Source organism: Oxyura jamaicensis, chromosome 1 (assembly GCF_011077185.1).
Source record: "Oxyura jamaicensis isolate SHBP4307 breed ruddy duck chromosome 1, BPBGC_Ojam_1.0, whole genome shotgun sequence".
NCBI classification, from domain to species: domain Eukaryota; kingdom Metazoa; phylum Chordata; class Aves; order Anseriformes; family Anatidae; genus Oxyura; species Oxyura jamaicensis.
This window is the reverse complement of record NC_048893.1, coordinates 160,411,217-160,429,197: the sequence shown is the minus strand read 5'-3', so window position 1 is coordinate 160,429,197 and position 17,981 is coordinate 160,411,217. Positions and strand designations below refer to the sequence as shown.

Genomic DNA, 17,981 nt, shown 5'->3' with positions numbered 1-17,981 from the left:
CTGACAGTGTGGTATTTTATGATTTTCATTAGATCTCTCTCACCTATATATTACATATATTACTCCTCCGTCCCTTTACAAGTTATTAAAATCTTTCTCTTGTGTGAAATGTAAGAGGTTACCCTGATATTTAATTGTAAAATAATTTACTCTTCACATGTGAGGAGTAATCTAAATTTCTGTAACAGAACTTTCAGTTTTCCATGGGAGTCTTTCCAATGCCCCAAAGACTTTTTAAAGTACGGTTCATTATCTTTAATAAAAGTTTACTAAGTCCAGCATATAAAACCTACAGAAATAAATGAACCTTAGAGAATCAAACTTCTCATCGTTTGTTTTTCCATTGTTCATCAGGAGAAAATCTAGTGATTTTTGGAAAACTGTAAGACTTATGCTTGCATGTATCATGCATTTATTGAAAACAGGTCAGCCACTTCCAAGAAAAAACATAGGGAAAGAATTCTGCCCACATTAAAGAAAAAAAGAGGATGACTACTTTCTCCACAAGTTTAGAGGTATATCCCTATACAATCTCTTCTTTCTTGCTCTGCTGATGGAGCTACTAACAAGGAAGGTTCTATGTCTTGTAAAGTGTCTCCTTCATTGATTACACAGAGGGAAGAGGCCTCTTCCAAAAATACTATAGGACAGCTATTTTATGCTGTAAGTACCTGAATGATAACCTAAACAAAGTTCCAGTATCAGTCAGTTTATCTAGCAGATTTAATGCTAGATGAAACATATACAATATGCTTCCAGCATAATCAGCAAATTTGTTATTTTTTGCAAAGTAGGTAAGTAAAGTACTTTTAATAAAAATTAATACAGCTGCAAAAATCATACTTGAACTATTTACAAATCCAAAATCTTATTTACTATTTCCTGCTATATTGTCTAGTCCAATAAAATACCTTACAAGGAATAAAATATGCATTAGGTAGCCTACTCTAATTCTCACATCTTGAAGTAACAGACCTAAAGCAGGGCACACAGAACTATGAAACACAATGTATGTTAGTATCAGGCAGGATGGAGAACGGTGTATACACTGAAATTTGAAATACTGCTCTCTCAACACTAAGCTCAGATTAAATGACTGAAGTCATCTCACTTTATTCTCTATGCTGCAAAGTGGTATTAGTAATGTAACAGAAAGAGTTGTCAATGGCTTGGAGTTCCAAAAATAATCTAAATGACATTTTTGAAAGGCTACAGGAAGCTGGATGTCTTACAGATAAGTATTAAGATCCCTTGAATGGCATATGATGTGCTAACACAAGCATAATTGTCAAGGAAACGGGGTATTCTTGCCATCACTAGATCCCTATGACACTGTTTGGCCTTATTCTTGAGTCATTACTATTGAAGAGACAAGCCTCCCAGTAAACAACTTTGGGGGGTTGTTCATGCGTTTGTCTGGCTCATTCGAAAAGGAAACTGGGAACAGGTGTGCCTTTTTAAAATAGATTATTCAGAAGACTTCCTAAACATTAGCACTTGATTAAATAACCCAGATGCATCAATAAATATCAAATTAATGGGGAGAGGAGAAAATGGAAGGTGAATGAAGTATCTGAAAAAAAGTTGGATTGTATAAGTATCTCAGCTAGCAAGGAGCTCTTCTGATCATCTGTAGTCTTATTCATTATGACACTGGAGATTATTATGGGGATCAAGAAAAGCTATTCAGGGTTTCTGTTTGGAGAGCACTGTAGCAGAAAGTTCTTACATCTTACCTAAATAACTTAACTATAGGCCCAGGCTAGTCACAGCCACTTCAAAGGCTCCAAGAGAAGATGACTGTCAAACATCATATTCCATATTCATACAAGGTATCATGAATGTAGTGCCTGCTATTAAATACTACTGAGTTTATCTGTTTTGGGCTCTACAACATAAGAAGGATATAAAAGTACTAGAATGTTTCCAAAGAAGGATAACAAAGATGGTGAAAGGACTAGAGGGCATGACTTACAAGGAGCAGACGGTTTGTTAAGCTCAGAGAAGAGGAGACCAAGGGTTGACCTCAATGTTATCTACAGCTTCCTCATGAGTGGGAGCAGAGAGGGAGGTGATGATCTCTGCTCTCTGGTGAGCAGTGATAGGAGAGGTGGAAATAGCTTAAAGTTGTGTGAGGGGAAGTTAAAATTGGATATTATGAAAACAGCTGATCATCACTAAGAGGGTGGTCAGGCACTGGAACAGGCTCCCCATGGAAGTGGTCACAGCTCAAGGAGCATTTGGACAATGCTCTCAGACATACTGTTCAACACTGACATTGCCCTGTGTGGAATCAGGAGTTGGATTCAATGATCCTCATGTCTACCTTTAAACTCTGCTTATTCTGTGATTCCATCTTCAGTTGTGGTACTATGCAGAAGAAGCAAACAGCCAAAATAGTTCCGAAATAGTTATGCAACTTTAAAGAACAATGAAACCTTCTACTTCTATTTCTCCAGTTGAACGCAGCAACTTTTCCCTAAGGTACACAGTGAGAATTACCGTTAAAGAAACGGTTAAGATTAAAACCTCCTCTGTAAATTCAGGTCCAATCACATAGCAAATTGCAGAATTTGGTGATTATTGTATGATATTTCTACTGGGAAGGCAAGATCGACAGCTCAAGGACAGTGTATGAAGCTTTGCAAAGGCATTCATTAGATGCAAGAATGTTGACAAATAGTCTGGTAGTTCCACATATGTTGTTAGATTTGCCAGATCATCTGTCAGAGCAGAAAGACTGCCCTTTGAAAGAGAAGTTTATAGTTTCAAGAAGCTGGTGGATCCTACTGTCTGAGAAAAGAGAAGATAATGTTCCACAGTTCACAGAGTTTTCTAATGCCACGTGACTTCTAGCTACAATCAACTCCTCATCACGCTACCCCATCTCCTACTCATCCCTTTACAAATAAATACGAATGCCTTATTTAAATGTGTAATGACCAACCAGGGCATTTGAAAGAGATTAACTTCGGATGGAACTACATCTGAATACCACACCAATTTGGAGGAAATACTTGGATTCATATCCGTGTTCAGCTGTTAGCAAGGTCACTGCCCTCTAGTTCTATCCGGTGTGGTTTTTCAGAACTACAGAACATGCTACAAGACATGGGACAGCCATTACTATTTAGAGTTACATACATACTCGAGTTTCCTCAGGATAGGTCACATACTTGCACCCACCTCCATTTTCTTCCTTTTTATAGGAAGCAGAAATAACAAGAAGTGGAGCCCTTTCCACTTCTTTTAGCGAAAAGAACAAGGCCATTATCTGCTCATAATAAATGAGATAAATGTGTTTAAGTGCAGAAAGCAAGACAGCAAAGTTCAAGAGCTGAAGTACAAAGGGTAGCAATTATGGACATCTAGCATCCAGTTCAACAGTATCACAAACCACACAAAACACAATTGTGTGACAATTTGTGAGGGATTTCTGAAGAGGTATTTCCACAGTTTTAAAACTTGCTTTTGCACTGAAGGTTTAATACATTTATATTTAATTTGTGCCTTTTTGTAGTATAAACAGGCTGTCTTGCAGAATGACACTTGTTTTCACCAAAATTTGCAGAAGAAAGCTAACAGCTTTGAGGTGCAGGCTTCATATATGTTCAAGTGTCTCTCAAGGCCTGAATGAAGAATAATACTTTGCTTATCAGTGGTTACACAGTTAAGGACCTCAAAGGACCCTAACAGTTGAAGCTGCCTCGAGGTGAAGAAAGTGGAAAAACAATCCTACAAGACAATTTGTTAGATCCTTGAACATGCCCTCACCCGAATTTCTCATACATCCTGACAAAGACCAAGCAGCTTCAAGTGACATTAGGATTTTAAGGACTATGCAAATGGTTGCATAGACTAGATTCTACATGCATACTTTGTTTCAGAAAAAATGGTTTTGAAATACAAGAATAGAGAATTTTTCAGAGGTATCAGTCAGCGCCTTCTTATATATGCCAGGATGCAATACAAAATCTTTCTTCTAATCTATAAGAATAAACCTGTTGTTGTTTGATAAAAAGATATTCTTGTGCCCTGTCTGTTTATATGGGTGGCTAACAGACAAGTTTTACCAAGGAAGCCATTAAAACACGTTGGAGGAACATCCTAATTTTTCTAAGCAGAGACACAAATTATAAGGTTCCTATGAAAAAGCGAATAAATAATAAATACAGTAATTGAAGCATTAAAAGCATGGTCCATCAGTGTTCATTAGTCTCCTTCAGTTTTTGGACATATTTTTACCTATATTCCAAATCAGATGGCTGTGGTCATAGTTTGTGATTACCGCCATTTAAAATATACTGGAAACAAAGTCATGCCTACGTCAAATTACTAAAGCCTCAACTAGAAACAAGCAAAAATTCTTTAAGAAGGAAGCTAAGCTCTTGGAGTCTTTAAACTGAGATCACTATACATTTTTTAAAATTACAGTATTCTTCCACTAGTTGGTGTAGATGCAAAACCTCTGAATGAAATACTGCAGCTGGTCTAATGCAGCAAACCAAAGCCATAATAAAGCAGTCTTTTTCTCATCTCAAAATCTACTGTGATTTCTCTTCCGCTTACTTGAAAATACATAGCATGTAAACAGTAAACTATAAACATCTTCTCAAATCTGGAGGTTCATACCTGGCAAAGCAACTGTACCGTCTTGTTCCAAAGTTTCAGGGTTTATTCTTATGGCCGTCATACTGTGATTGTTCGCATCTCTATATAATAAATAGCCCTGGTAAAAGTAAGAATATATACATTGGTATGAAAATATTCTCAAATACATCAAAGGTTATTGTCAAAAATGAAAGAGATTCGATTATTATTTTAGGCATAGTGTAAAATTTTTTGGAACATTTCACATCAAATGTGCTTTACTTTGATAATCAACTCTCTTTTCAATAATTAAATTCTTGGACAAATACTGGGAATTTGGCACTCTCCATACTTTCCACACACTGATCAGCATGCTGATACTCACATACAGCTTCTGAAGCCACATGGAGAAAATCTGTTCTTCGTATATGTATAAAATACAGTTAAAAGCCATGGCAAAACACATGTTACTGTCCCCATTTTCTAAAACAGTGAAAGATTTGCATGAATTCCAGGAAGAAGATGCATATATTGACCCATATAGTAGACTGAACATTAATGAGTAAGTATATTAAAAGACTAGAAGATTTTTTTCAAAAATGTAAGTTAACCACCTTGACTTCCACTAGGGACAGTCTTGTTTTGCAAGCTTTCTAAGCTCTTCGTGAAAGAGATTCCCCCAAAGTACATAGGGATTTTCGTGACAGCAGCCATGACACAAAAAGTTACATAAAATGAGTTATTATATTGTTCACTTCCCAGCTCCTAACCAGACCTAGGTGAAGGGGCATATTCAGGACTAATGATTTCCCCTTCCAGTTTCTCCATATGTAGAACACCTTCAACACGCCCAAATTACCTACATGGTCAGCAGCCCACATCAACAAGTATATTGATGTGGTACACCTTTTAGTATACTTTAGCATACCAAAACAGTATCTTCTCTCTGTTCATATGTGGGTTTCTTAGTTTTTCGTTTTTGTCTATGTTTAAGTTAGTCACCAGTTTAGTTGTTTCTCAGTAAAAAGATTTACCTACCTGAAAGCTCACGTTTGAAGTTTATTATTTACAGCTGTAACTTTGAGTGCACAAACACGGACAAATATGTTTTGCTTTACCTTAAGCTAGATAGCCTACATAAGCCCACAGTTCTACATAACACACATATGCATATGAGAGGCACCTGGCAACTTTCCTCCTATGTCTTTTTAGATCTTGCAAAGCCTATTGCAAAGATGCTGAGGAGCAGGGTAGAAACACAGTGAGGGAATTTACATTTAGAGAACATTTCTGCTATAAATGCAAGCACATGAAAGGAAAAAGGTTTCTTAAGAGCACCTATGAACATATTAATTAAATGTGACTGAGGCCAAGCAAAGTAGTATTCACCTATAGGAGGGTTCCAGAGACTGATATGAATAATGACTTAATAATAATTCTGACAATGGCAGTGTCACACCATGAGATATGACAGTGGCTGGCACTTGCTTGAAGCATGACCAGTCTCAGGTGGGGATTTACTCATCTAAGAATGAATGCATTTCACAGGGTAATCACTGAGGCCTAACCTCAAAATACCTTCACTTGCCAAAGAGTCACAGACCCTAGTTATGATAATCTAACATGAATGAATGAATACATCTGACCCTTTTTCTTCCATCTAAACTACTTGAATTTTCCTGGATACATTAATCAACGCTGAAGGAAAAAAAAAAAAAAAAGAAAAAAAAAACTACAACACACAGACTAGGAAAAATAAGTAAAGACCATTAAAGAAGATAGAAAAGCTTTTGTCTGAAACAACATGCATGATGAAATAAGAAAAATCACTTGAACTTGAGCTGACTTAATCTAGCAACTGTGGGCACATTTCACCTCTTTTATGGTCACATACTTTGCAGTAAATAAAACTTACGTATCTTCCTATAAATATAGCACCAGACTGACTGTTTTCCAACTAGCAGTATCTTTGTGCACAATCACTGTGTGAATGCATAATGCATACAGCTGTACAAGCACTGAAAGAATAATATTAAATATATTTCTAGCTATGTGCAGAAATGTCCAAATATGTATGTAGTGAAACTGTATGGATCCTATTCATTTCCAAACTGATAAAAAAGTTTCCTGAATGAATGCATCCTCACGCATTTGTATCAATATGTTTTGATAATCTGTCGTATTACTGAAGAAAATCAGCTATCATATATGTGATATCTGTAATAACAGAGTATGTATTTATAATGAACAATTTCACTTCAAAAGCATGGCAAGGTGTATACCTAGTTTCACACAGGGACAATGAGATCACTTGGTTAACAGTAAATATACAATAAAAATGGTAGTACAAAAATGTAGCAAACTCGGTGTTCTTTCAATTTGTTGTTTGGTGTTGTGTTTTTTTGTTTTGTTGTGTTTTTTTTTTGAGAGCACTCAGTGGTAATAGCAGGATTCTGAAAAACAAACAAAAAACCCACACACCAAAACTTTGTCTATAGTGAATGGCAAAGGTATAAAAAAAGTTTGCTGATATTCCAGAAACTAACTCTTAAAAACAAACACACAAAAACAAACAAACAACAACAACAACAAAAAGCTAAGCAGACATCATAAGCAGACAGACTGCACAATTCATAAACTTAAACGTTGAACCATCATACTTGGAGAAAGTCTTCCAGTGACATTGCAAATAAATGACACTTCATTATTCCCTTCTATATACCATTAGTTCCTTACTTTCCACAATAACTTGAAACTCAGTACCAAAGAAATACTTTTATAAATAAAGTCAAAGGAGCAATACAGTATCTATGTAAACTTCCTCTAAGCCGTTCTCTACTTAAATTACTCTTGGAAGGGTGGGGAGGGTGCTTGTTATGTTTTGAGCATTCACCTACCTGAGCATAGCCTAACCAAGACTTCTTCTCCTTTCTGTTTTTGATGCGGGATGTAGAATTATATATATGGCCCTGGAAATCAGAAAATTCCAACTGTTAAACAAGTATCAGAATCACAATTAATCATTTATAATCTAAACAACATCTTCAGCCATACTGAGAAGTGAAAGCTGTAGGAAAATGCTGCAAAATTCTCATAGAAATCAATGGAAAAATTAGACAAAATGTAGAAGAACTGATCATTAGTAAGTTATGAAAGATTCTCAATGGACACAGGACATCTTTAAAGCTAATATTTTAATTATCATTCATTAGACAAAAAGTAACATTACCCTCACTGTCCCACTATATCCAGAGCCAATTTTGTAAAGTCCATCTTTACATAAGAGATACAGGAAAAAACCATCGCTCTGAAGCAGGCACTGGTCATCTTCATCTACAGATATTTCTTTCAATGGCCATTTGTGCATCAAGGCTGCCTTCTTTATCCCATTACTGAACCAGTCCTGGATTTGTATTTTGCCCACCAAAACTGCCTGTACACTCCGCTGAAGAGAGTTTAAAATGGTTGGCACCTAAAAACAGTAAAACAAGAAGTGAGTTAAAAAACATGCCTATTTTTATATGTTCTATTTTCTATCTACATCTCAAGAGAGATCAAGAAATACCTACTTTTATTTCAAAAACAGTGAGAAAAAAAAAAAAACTGAATTTACATATCAGATCATTTGGAATTCATGTAGACACCATTTACACAAATTTCCAGATACGGAAAAGTTTTATTACACAACCTGAATAGTTTGACATGCATGGCTGCCATTATTGGTGAGGATAGCAGAGATTGCTTGCAACGTTCTTCCTGTCTCTCCCCATGCGGCTACCAAACTGAAGAGGCAAGCGCAGGAAAGTGCTGTCAAGGACTGTCCTGTACTGTCATTCATTCCTGTGCTACGGACAGTTATCTCCAGAAGAAGCTGGAACAGGGATTCTGCAGATAAAACACAGCAGTTAAACAGACAAGTCACAAGATCATACTAGAAAGTTTGCTAACCAATTGGAAATTAATTTTAAACTTACAAATTACACGGTATATTCCCATAGCCATTAAGTTTAACCCTATTTCCATGCAGAAAAGCCCATTTAAATAGGGCTATAATAATCAACCTTAATTCTGCATTATTCTTTACTCAGAGAATGGTGAGTCTGGAAAATCACAAGGATGGAAGAACGTGAAAAACCTTAAGTCTTCCTGTTGCAGCGGAACACTACAATAAGCGACAAGTCAGAAGGAGTTACTTTACCTGCCTATTCGGTCTACTTCATCACTGAGATTACGTGTAGGTTTTCACAAGGTTTGTCTGAACATTATCCCTATTGAAGCACAGCCCATTTTTCAGAAATAAGCATTTCAAATCAAAGCTTTAAAGTTACTTTAATCATATGCAAGGCTGAATACTGGTACCAATCAAGGTGTGAACAGAAATTTAATTTTTGTCTGTATTGGGATTACATGGCAAGGTGGGGAAGCACAGGCTGCAGGGGTGGCCTCTGTGAGTAGAGCCAGCAGCTGCCCCAGGTCAGATCAGAGCCAGCTCCAGATGACTCCAAAGAGGACCCACTGCTAGCCGCAGCCAAGCCAGGGAGAGCAGATTGAAGAAAAGGAAAAAAACAAAACAGAACAAACAAACAAACAAAAACTGCTGCACAACAACAGCTGGGAGACTGAGGAGCGAGAACCAGCCTTGCAAACCCCAAGGTCAGTGCAAAAGGAGGTCAGGAAGTGCTCCAGGCATGCAGCAGAAGTTCCCCTGTGGCCTGTGGAGAGGTCCCTGATGTAGCAGGCTGTCCCCCTGCAGCCCATGGAGGACCATAGTGGAGCAGGCTCCTGGCAGGAGAGGAGACCACCCTGGAGGAGGTTTTCCAGCACCGTCTGCAGTCCTGTGGGGGACTCATGCTGCAGCAGTGCATTTCTGAAGGACTGCAGTCTGTGAATGGACTCGTGCAGAAGCAGCTCTTAAAGAACGTTGGTCCATGGGAAGGACCACACACTTGAGCAGTCTGTGCAGGACTTGTATCCTGGGGGAGGGACTCCAGGGTAGAGCAGCAACAGAGTGTGAGGAGGAAGAAGCAGTAGAGACAGTGCTATAAACTGACCGCAAACCCCATTCCTCATTCACCTATGCTGCTTGAGGTAGGGCTAGAAAGCTGAAGAACTGAGATTGAAACTGAACCTTGGAAGAAGTGGGCTTGAGGGGAAAATGGCTTTAGTTTGCTCTCACTATCCTACTCTGTTTGTTTAGCAGCTTTATTATTTATTTTTAAATTACAACAGTAGATTGCAATAGAAGTTCACTATAGAATTAAGATCTTCTTTCCAATAAGGCCAAGTATTTTATAGATTCAGTAAAACGAATCACAGTTTATAAGATTGTCAGGTTTACTATGTTTCAATGAAACTCTGCATTACTTCTTTATTTTTAAACGAACCTTTACATGCCAACACTTCTGTTCTACAAAAGATTACTGCTGAGAAGTACTGGTTACATACACCAAAAGGGAATTTACACTCCAGATAAACTTAGTTAAGAGGAAAAAAAAAAAAAAAGCACTTGCAACCATATTAATTAAACAAAAAATGATACTTTTTTCCTACTGAATACTGTAACAGATGGAGGAACAAAAATGTGGTATTACCTAGGACTTCAGGAGGCTCTGATTGCAGGCCTTCTGGTTGCTGGCCCTGGAGCACATTAAGTAGGGCTTGTAGGCTCCTGAGACACAAGGATGGATGGGAAAATCTTGTCTCTTTTATCAGTTCAAAGACTTCACATAATCCAACTTCAATGATCTAAAAAAAAGTACAAATATTTTAGAATATCTGTTAATATGATATTTTGGGATCCTAATCAATAAAGGCATATCCCAACATTCACAGAACAAGACAGTTATTTGAATAACACAGAATACAAAAAAACTAAAAAGGTACCTACACAACTGTACTAGTAAATATTAAACAGAGATAATGTGATTACATGAAAGAATATATCTAAGCACAGTAATAGCACCTTGAAAAAAATAAGGAAACTTTCAAATTCTGGACAGCATAAGACAAACTCTGCCTCTCACCCCTTCTGATTTCTATTCAGTTCATACTTGGATTGACAGACCATTTCTTCCTTTTTTTGTCACTCATTACTGTGAAGCAGTAAGTGAAAATTGGCTTGCAGCTGGAGTTCTCTACTTGAGTTGAAATATATTTGACAGCTGATACTGGCAGCACCAGTACTTTCCCCTCCAAAGCCTCTGAGGTTGTTTTGTGACAATAGAAAAGGAGGTTAGTTACTAGTCAGTAAAGCTCCATATGTACTTGTCAGACACACCTCATGCCAACTAATACAACATCTGTAAGAGCACTGTTACAGCCTCTCTTAACTCTCCCTTTCAGCATTCCTGAGTATTCTGAGATTATACTTATGCTGATCCCTACTGACTGTTCCACTCACCACCTTCTCAAAGTCAGTATTTTTAATAATTACAAATAGATGAAAGCAAAGTGAGCAGGATTATCTCATTCCAAATAGGTGAGCATATCTTCAAAAGTTGACTATGTGTTTCTATTAAAAAAAAAAAAAAAAAAAAAAAAAACATTTGAGGCTAAGATGTTGGAAGAGCCCCAACATTTAGAGTATCTAAAACTGATTGACTCCTGATTCAAATCGAAGGAGGAGTGAAACGTGAAAATAAATAAAATTGTTAATGGAACTGTCACTCCTGTCTGACAGCCAGCTGTAACATATACTGGATGCCTTATAACTGTCTCTTCTGTCATTCAATCTATTTCAATTCCTGTCTTTCAGGAGTTATTTTACCACTTGCTTGATTTCTGGAGGAAGAAAAGAAACAAAATTGAATCAAGTCTTCAACAGCAATTTTCCTGCAAATTACACCTTACGTTTCATATATTCAAAGGACTGGGGGGAAAAGACATGCATGCAATCTACACGGGAAGAAATACCTGTCAACAAAATAACAGCATAGATAGTTTTTCAGGATGCAAAGTCATTATGATCTTGCAAGCTAAAGAGTAAGAAACACTGTAGGGTACTTTTAAAAGTAATATCACTGAAAAGTAAGGGTGTCTCTGAGACACTGTTTTTCCCAGTCTTCAGACAAAAGACCTCATCTAGCGCCTGAAGAAAGCAAGGAACCTAACACATGAAAAACAGCAGAGAAAATAATTTGGTGAACGTCCACTACAGTAGTCACCAACTTGTCATCAAATATGGATAGCTCTACTGGGATTTACCCTGATCTACACATATTCTTGTTTTGGTATCTGACACTGATACATTGGACAGGCTTCTTAAAACAGGTCTCTTTGCCTTCAGGTCTACTATGAAGTCAGCAGGCAGACCCAGGTAACACCAAGTATAAACAATGAAAAAGCACAGCAAACATTACTTTAGAAAATTCACTCGTACCACTGGGAACTAGAGAACTTGCACTGATTCACTGCTACAGCTAGGAAGAACCAAAACAATGGTATCCCACCTCCCTGGCTCCTCCTCACATTCCAAAAGCACCATTTATATAGCATTCTCCTCATCGGTTTCACAGGTGTTGCCAGCAGAACAGAAAAGGCAAACAGGCAGCCTAGGAGACTAGGCTGTGAAGAATCCACTGTCAGAGCTAGAATAACAGAAGGGACTCAAAATCCAAACATTATATAAAAAAACTGTCTATATCTATCTCAACTCCTTCCAACTCTGTACAGTGAAGAACAGAATAAGCACACAGTTCTTTTCAAGACACCTTAAATTTGTTCTCACAGCTCTTTGAAGGTTTTCTGAGCCAAAACAAGTGCTGCTGTGTTCTCCCTTTCTATGTTACAGCCTGCCAGCTTTTACTGACACTCTCCATGAATCCATCTTCCTGCGCCCCTTTCTAAAAACTTTGAAGCTTAAAATCAAAAGCATGGCTCAGCTTAAAAAGGGTACGCAAAACACTGTCCTGAATGTAACTACTATGACCCATAATTACTTCCTTCAAACAATTATTTATTCCAAAAATCTTATCTACACTATTATTTCCTTTGTCTTCCCTCTCGTAATTACGTAACACCTACATTTCTGTTTAACACATAATAATATGTATATTCATACATAAAAATTAACACAGAATATTATCATATACATACGAAAATACTTATGCAGGTAAAATAGTCTCCAAATGAATTTTAAAAGACTTAAAGTGAGTTTCTAAAGAGAATACTTATTTTTCTTCTACTTTTTGTTACAACTTAAAATGTTTTCATTTTTGCTTAAACTTTTGCTTAAATGAGCTTAAACTCATTAACAAAACAGCAAAATGTATGCCATTGCAGGAATAAACAATATTTAATCGCTTAGTTCTACCTTAATCCAGCATTTGCTCCTTTTAGTACAGGGCTTTTGTGGATCAAACATAGCCCAGCGCTAAGTTTAATATAAGACACCACTCTCTTCTTCCTGACAAACAAAGTCTCTCTAACTCTAGTAACTACAAATCAGAGCAGTAGAACTGAATCTGCCCTCCTTCAAATACTCAGGCAAAGGCCAGTATTTCTTGTAAATCCAAAACTTTGAAGCATCAAACCAAGTTGCTAAACTGTCCAACACAACTGAAATACAAATTTTATTGTGCCAACATCTGAAAATGAGCAAATTGTGTCTCTGGGTCCATTAAAAAAATTGGTCTCAGTCTCATTACAGAAATTACATAGGTCAACATTTAATTCCCAACTGTATTCTAAACAAGAACTTTGACAAAACCCATTTCCTCAATTTTAAGATAAAGAGATATTTCAACAGAACATCTTAAATTAAGCTAAAGCTGCATAAAAAGTACAATGTTTTCAACTTCTTCCCAATTAAATGAAGGATTTTCAAGAACAAAAAGAAATATCTCTATACCACACAACCAACTAACTTCAACAGTTAACACTGGAGAACTTGGAAGAGCAGAAATCCTGGTGTTTTTTGAGTATGATTTTCACGTCAGTGTCAAACTCGGAAGACATCAGTATTCTTTAAAATAAGCTAGTGATTACTTTCAGAAACCAGTTTAGATAATACTATAAGCCTTGGAAACTTCAACAGCTTTCTCTATATTTAACAAATTAAACCAAGCTAAGTATTTTTCATTATACATAAAACCAGAACACAATATACTCAAAGCATGTGACAGACACATATTCAGGATACAAATGCATTTACATAGTTAGCCTCTAAGTTTTACTACTTGTGAGACAGCTTCAAGTATACGCCTTTTTCAAATTTATATATGCAAGTGAAAGTAATAATAAAAAGTTTATTACTTTACAGGTATCTAAACAATCCAGTATTAATTAGATAGCTATTATAAAGTTTAAGGTTGTAGCAAGCATCTAAATCCTTGTTGAATAAGCAGAAGTTCTTGAATTTCTAGTTTCTTTGCTAAAAAATGAGTAGTTTGAAAGAATACTGATTTTCATCAATTTGATAATTACTATAGTAACTGTAACCAAATATCTCATTTGATGTTATATTTTAAGAAAGGAAAACTGAGGTTTCTTACTGGATTTCCATACTACTTTTTCTAATCCACCATCTGTTTTAAAACTACACCACTCTTCAGAGTCTCTTCTTTATATACTCTAACACATTTGATGTCATTGACCTTTTAGTTTCCGCATGCAAGTGTTCTGTCCATAAAGGTGCTAAATCTCAGAAGACATAACATACCAACTTTAAACCACATACATGGCACACTTTAAAGAGCTACTTGCCTTTGGAAGTTTAATAGGTGGCTCTTTGGATTCCTCTTCTTCATCACTGTCCGAATCCCCACTCTGCACGCTGTTCTTTGAAGCCAAAGATACAGATGCTTCCTTTTTTTGCCACTCCAATACACAGTGGCGGACATTGCAGTAAACATTAAAAGCTGAAGGGTTGCTATGTAATCTTATATCTGGTATGGTTACTGTACTCTCTAGGTTTTCCGTCTGAAAAAAAAATAAGGTTGATTTAAAAAAAAAAAAAAAAAGAAAATTCTGTTTTGAAGCTTATTAGAAGTTTCAAGCTTTGCTAAATTTAAGTCATCTCAACAGAGCCTTAGTAATTTTGGCTGACCAAATGGTTCTCAAACTGGTGACCGAACTTTCCTGTTGAGATATGAATCATATTTTAGGCAGGGAAGAAAGGAGGAAAAGGAAGAAATTTCACTATATTCCATCTGGCTTTAGTCTCTCTCTCATACTGTGATGACACCAGGACAAAAAACTGAAAAGGGACAGAGGCAGTGCAGACTAAAGAAAGGTTCAGACCTGTGCCACAGCCAAATGACTAGCAGAATGCAGAATTTATCTTCTTACTAGAATCAGTTTTGTTATTATTACTGAATTTTAAAATGCATTATCTATTGTAGTTGCTAATTTTAATCTCTGAAAATAAAGACTTAATCTGATTGCTAAATGAATATTAAAAATTAAAAATAGTGTAAACTGTTTTGTGAAATGAAAACAGATGGCAAGTTCAAAACCTCCCCACTGCAGGAACTGTGGATAATAATTTCGCATAACTATAAAACAAATGAAAAGCTAATGGACAAACTACTGAGAAAAAAAATATCTGTCAAGGCCTGTGAAATTCTGCCCCATATTCTCCCTTTCTTCAAACTGTAAGATGAGATAGGACAAATGGAAGACAACCCAAATACACAACCAGAACAAACAGTCTAGGCTATACTTTCTCTTAGGCTGTGTACTACCACAGACTAGGCTGGTATGAAAAACCGGATTTAAGGTATACGGAGTAAATGTTAGGAATTCTCTATAATACCCTGGTGTAGACAGAAGGCACAAAGACTGTAAGTAAAGAGGGAAAGCCTAGGTTAAGAATGCAGGACAGCCTTGTTTTAACAAGGCAGGAAAAATCTGAAGGACACTTAAGCTAGTCAGGGCTATGACTAACTTCACAAGGTTATTTTCTTTGCTTGTTGCATTCTTTAGAAGTGGTGAGCATTGAGGCTTTTTGCCTTTTCTTTCTTCTTTCCTTCTTTCCTTTTCTTTCAGGGGTCAGGTATTGTGAATTAATGCATTTGTTTGGCAGGGTAGTACAAAGCAAATTATATTACAGTGATATAGAAAACATCACAATGGAGATACACATACAGCTGTGAGAGCAAGGGTGGGGAAAAGGACCTACAACTAGCAAACAAGTTTGAGAACCACTGAACTGATACTTGAAAAGAATGGTTTATTTTTCTACAGTAGCCACAACATTGAACATCAAAACTCAGCAATGATTCATAATACATTTTTACCTGCACATATGTTTTAATTATTAGCAAAAATAACAAGGCCTTCCAAACCAGAACATTTTAACACCATATGTTACAGAACTTAAAATCCAAAATAACTTCAAGATATTTCATGGTTCATACAATTTCCTTTTATTTTTGACTTTGGTATAATTCTAACTGTACTGCTACATATTTGCATATCCTTCCTTTTCATTATTACTACAAAATTATTAGAAGCTGAGACACAAAGAAGCAAAGGTTTACTCTGCAGGCTGTTTTATCCAACACTGTTAATTTATCTTACCTGTATCAGTGTTAGAAGTAATTCACAAAAACAATGTAAAAAAAGAAATAATTTATATATAGTTCCCTAAAGAAAAATAAAGTAAATACAGATATATTTTTTTTGAGCACAGCAGAACTTCTGGTACTAGAGATGGAACAGCAAGATAAGTTTAGTCCTTGTTCAACATGAACAGAAATAAATTAATAAAGTTGCTGTTAAAAACCCATGATATTAAAAAGTGCAAGAATTCAAGATACAGCATACTGTGTTACTCCAGTGTCAAAATGCGCCAAAATAGATTTAGATTGGTATCAATGATAATGAGCTATTACTCTTGTGGTTTAACCCTGCAGGCAGCTAAGGACCACACAGCCGTTCGCTCACTCCCACCCAGGAGGGGTGGGAGAGAATCAGAAAAAAAGAAGTAAAACTTGTGGGTTGAGATAAAGAGAGTGTAATAGGGCAGAAAAGGAAGGGATCATAAATAATAATAATATACATACAGAACAAGTGATGCACAATGCAATTGCTCACCACCCACTGACCAATGCCCAGCCTGTCCCAGGGTAGCACCTGCACACCCCCTGCCAAATCCCTGGGTCTGATGGCTGAGCATGGCACCACACCCTATGGGACATCCCGTTGGCCAACCTGGGCCATCTGTCCTGGTTCTGTTCCCTCCCAGCTCCAGGTGCACCCCGGCCTCCTTGCTGGCAGGGCAGTGCAAAAAGCTGGAAAGACCTTGGATCTGTGTCAGCACTACTCTGCAACAACTAAATCATCGGTGTGTTATCAACATTATTTTTCTTCTAAATCCCAAGCACCGCACCATACCAGCCACTATGAAGAAAATTAACTCTACCAGAATCAAAACCAGAACAATTACATTCTTTAAAATTAATTTGGCATCAGAAAACTGAATCGTTATAACATGACCCTTTTCTGTGTCAAATATACATACCCCAAGATTTTTCAACTGCTGGTAACACAAATACACAAGATCAACTTTCAGTTAATTCAGTTGAATTGCCCAGGTTTAAAAAGAAAAAAAAAAAAAAAAAAAAAGTGAATTTACTATGCATTTCCTATTTAACTGTTAAACAGTTACAGGAAAAGAAAAATATCAGAGTCATCTGGCAGATCGCTATCTGAAGTCCACTTATCTTATTAGTATCATGCATTACAATTACAACATCTGCGAAGGGTTTCCAGTTCTTTCTTGTCAGTTCAGCCTAACTTTTATTCCAGAACAAATGAATTTCTGGAACAGAACTGATCTCCGTAGTTCTGTATCTTACAGCACCTCTTTGAAATAGGTTGACTAAATCATCTTACCAGCACAGATAATTTTAGACATTACAGTGCTAGATAAAATACCAATGCCTGTTCTCTTGCCTATTAATAATAAGCTGACTAATTTTCAGAAATAAAACCCCTTCCTTATTCTCAATACTTCACAACTATTAAAAAGTTTCCTACCTAATGCTTTAGTTTTTAAATACTAAGCACTTACACCATTCTGTTTAGTATCTCATTCTACAGAAGTACAAACTATAGCTACAAAAACCTCCTATCCAGACCTTACTACAGTATACCGTTCTCCACAAAACCCTGCTCCATCTGAACAGACAGCATAGCACTACAATGACTCAGAATTAGACTTTATTTCCTAGCTATGATGTAGACCCGCTGTTTACATCTTACTTACATCTCCACTTCCCCTCCCACAATACCTTGTTTCTAAGAACTGTAAATTCTTTGAAACCAGAAGCACTTTATACTCCATCTGTTAGACACTTGACAAATATAGTCACAATCCTAATAATGCCCTTTAAGAATCATCTTGAAATACACTACCTAGTTTTCTCAGTTTAAAACCATTGGCCTTA

At 36.6% G+C, this 17,981-nt stretch overlaps 1 protein-coding gene across 18 annotated transcripts in view; it reads right to left on the bottom strand.

Annotated features, from left to right (window-relative positions):
- MYCBP2 (MYC binding protein 2) overlaps positions 1-17,981 on the bottom strand; it is a 194,981-nt gene that overhangs the window by 147,320 nt on the left and 29,680 nt on the right. For all 18 annotated transcript variants that reach the window (XM_035320138.1, XM_035320146.1, XM_035320190.1 and 15 more), the window contains exons 3-8: positions 14,293-14,508; positions 10,182-10,335; positions 8,279-8,475; positions 7,820-8,062; positions 7,488-7,559; positions 4,633-4,729 (exon numbers count right to left, since the gene is read on the bottom strand). In XM_035320138.1, coding sequence (XP_035176029.1) covers positions 4,633-4,729; positions 7,488-7,559; positions 7,820-8,062; positions 8,279-8,475; positions 10,182-10,335; positions 14,293-14,508 — 979 coding nt within the window. The remainder of the gene's footprint in view (positions 1-4,632; positions 4,730-7,487; positions 7,560-7,819; positions 8,063-8,278; positions 8,476-10,181; positions 10,336-14,292; positions 14,509-17,981) is intronic.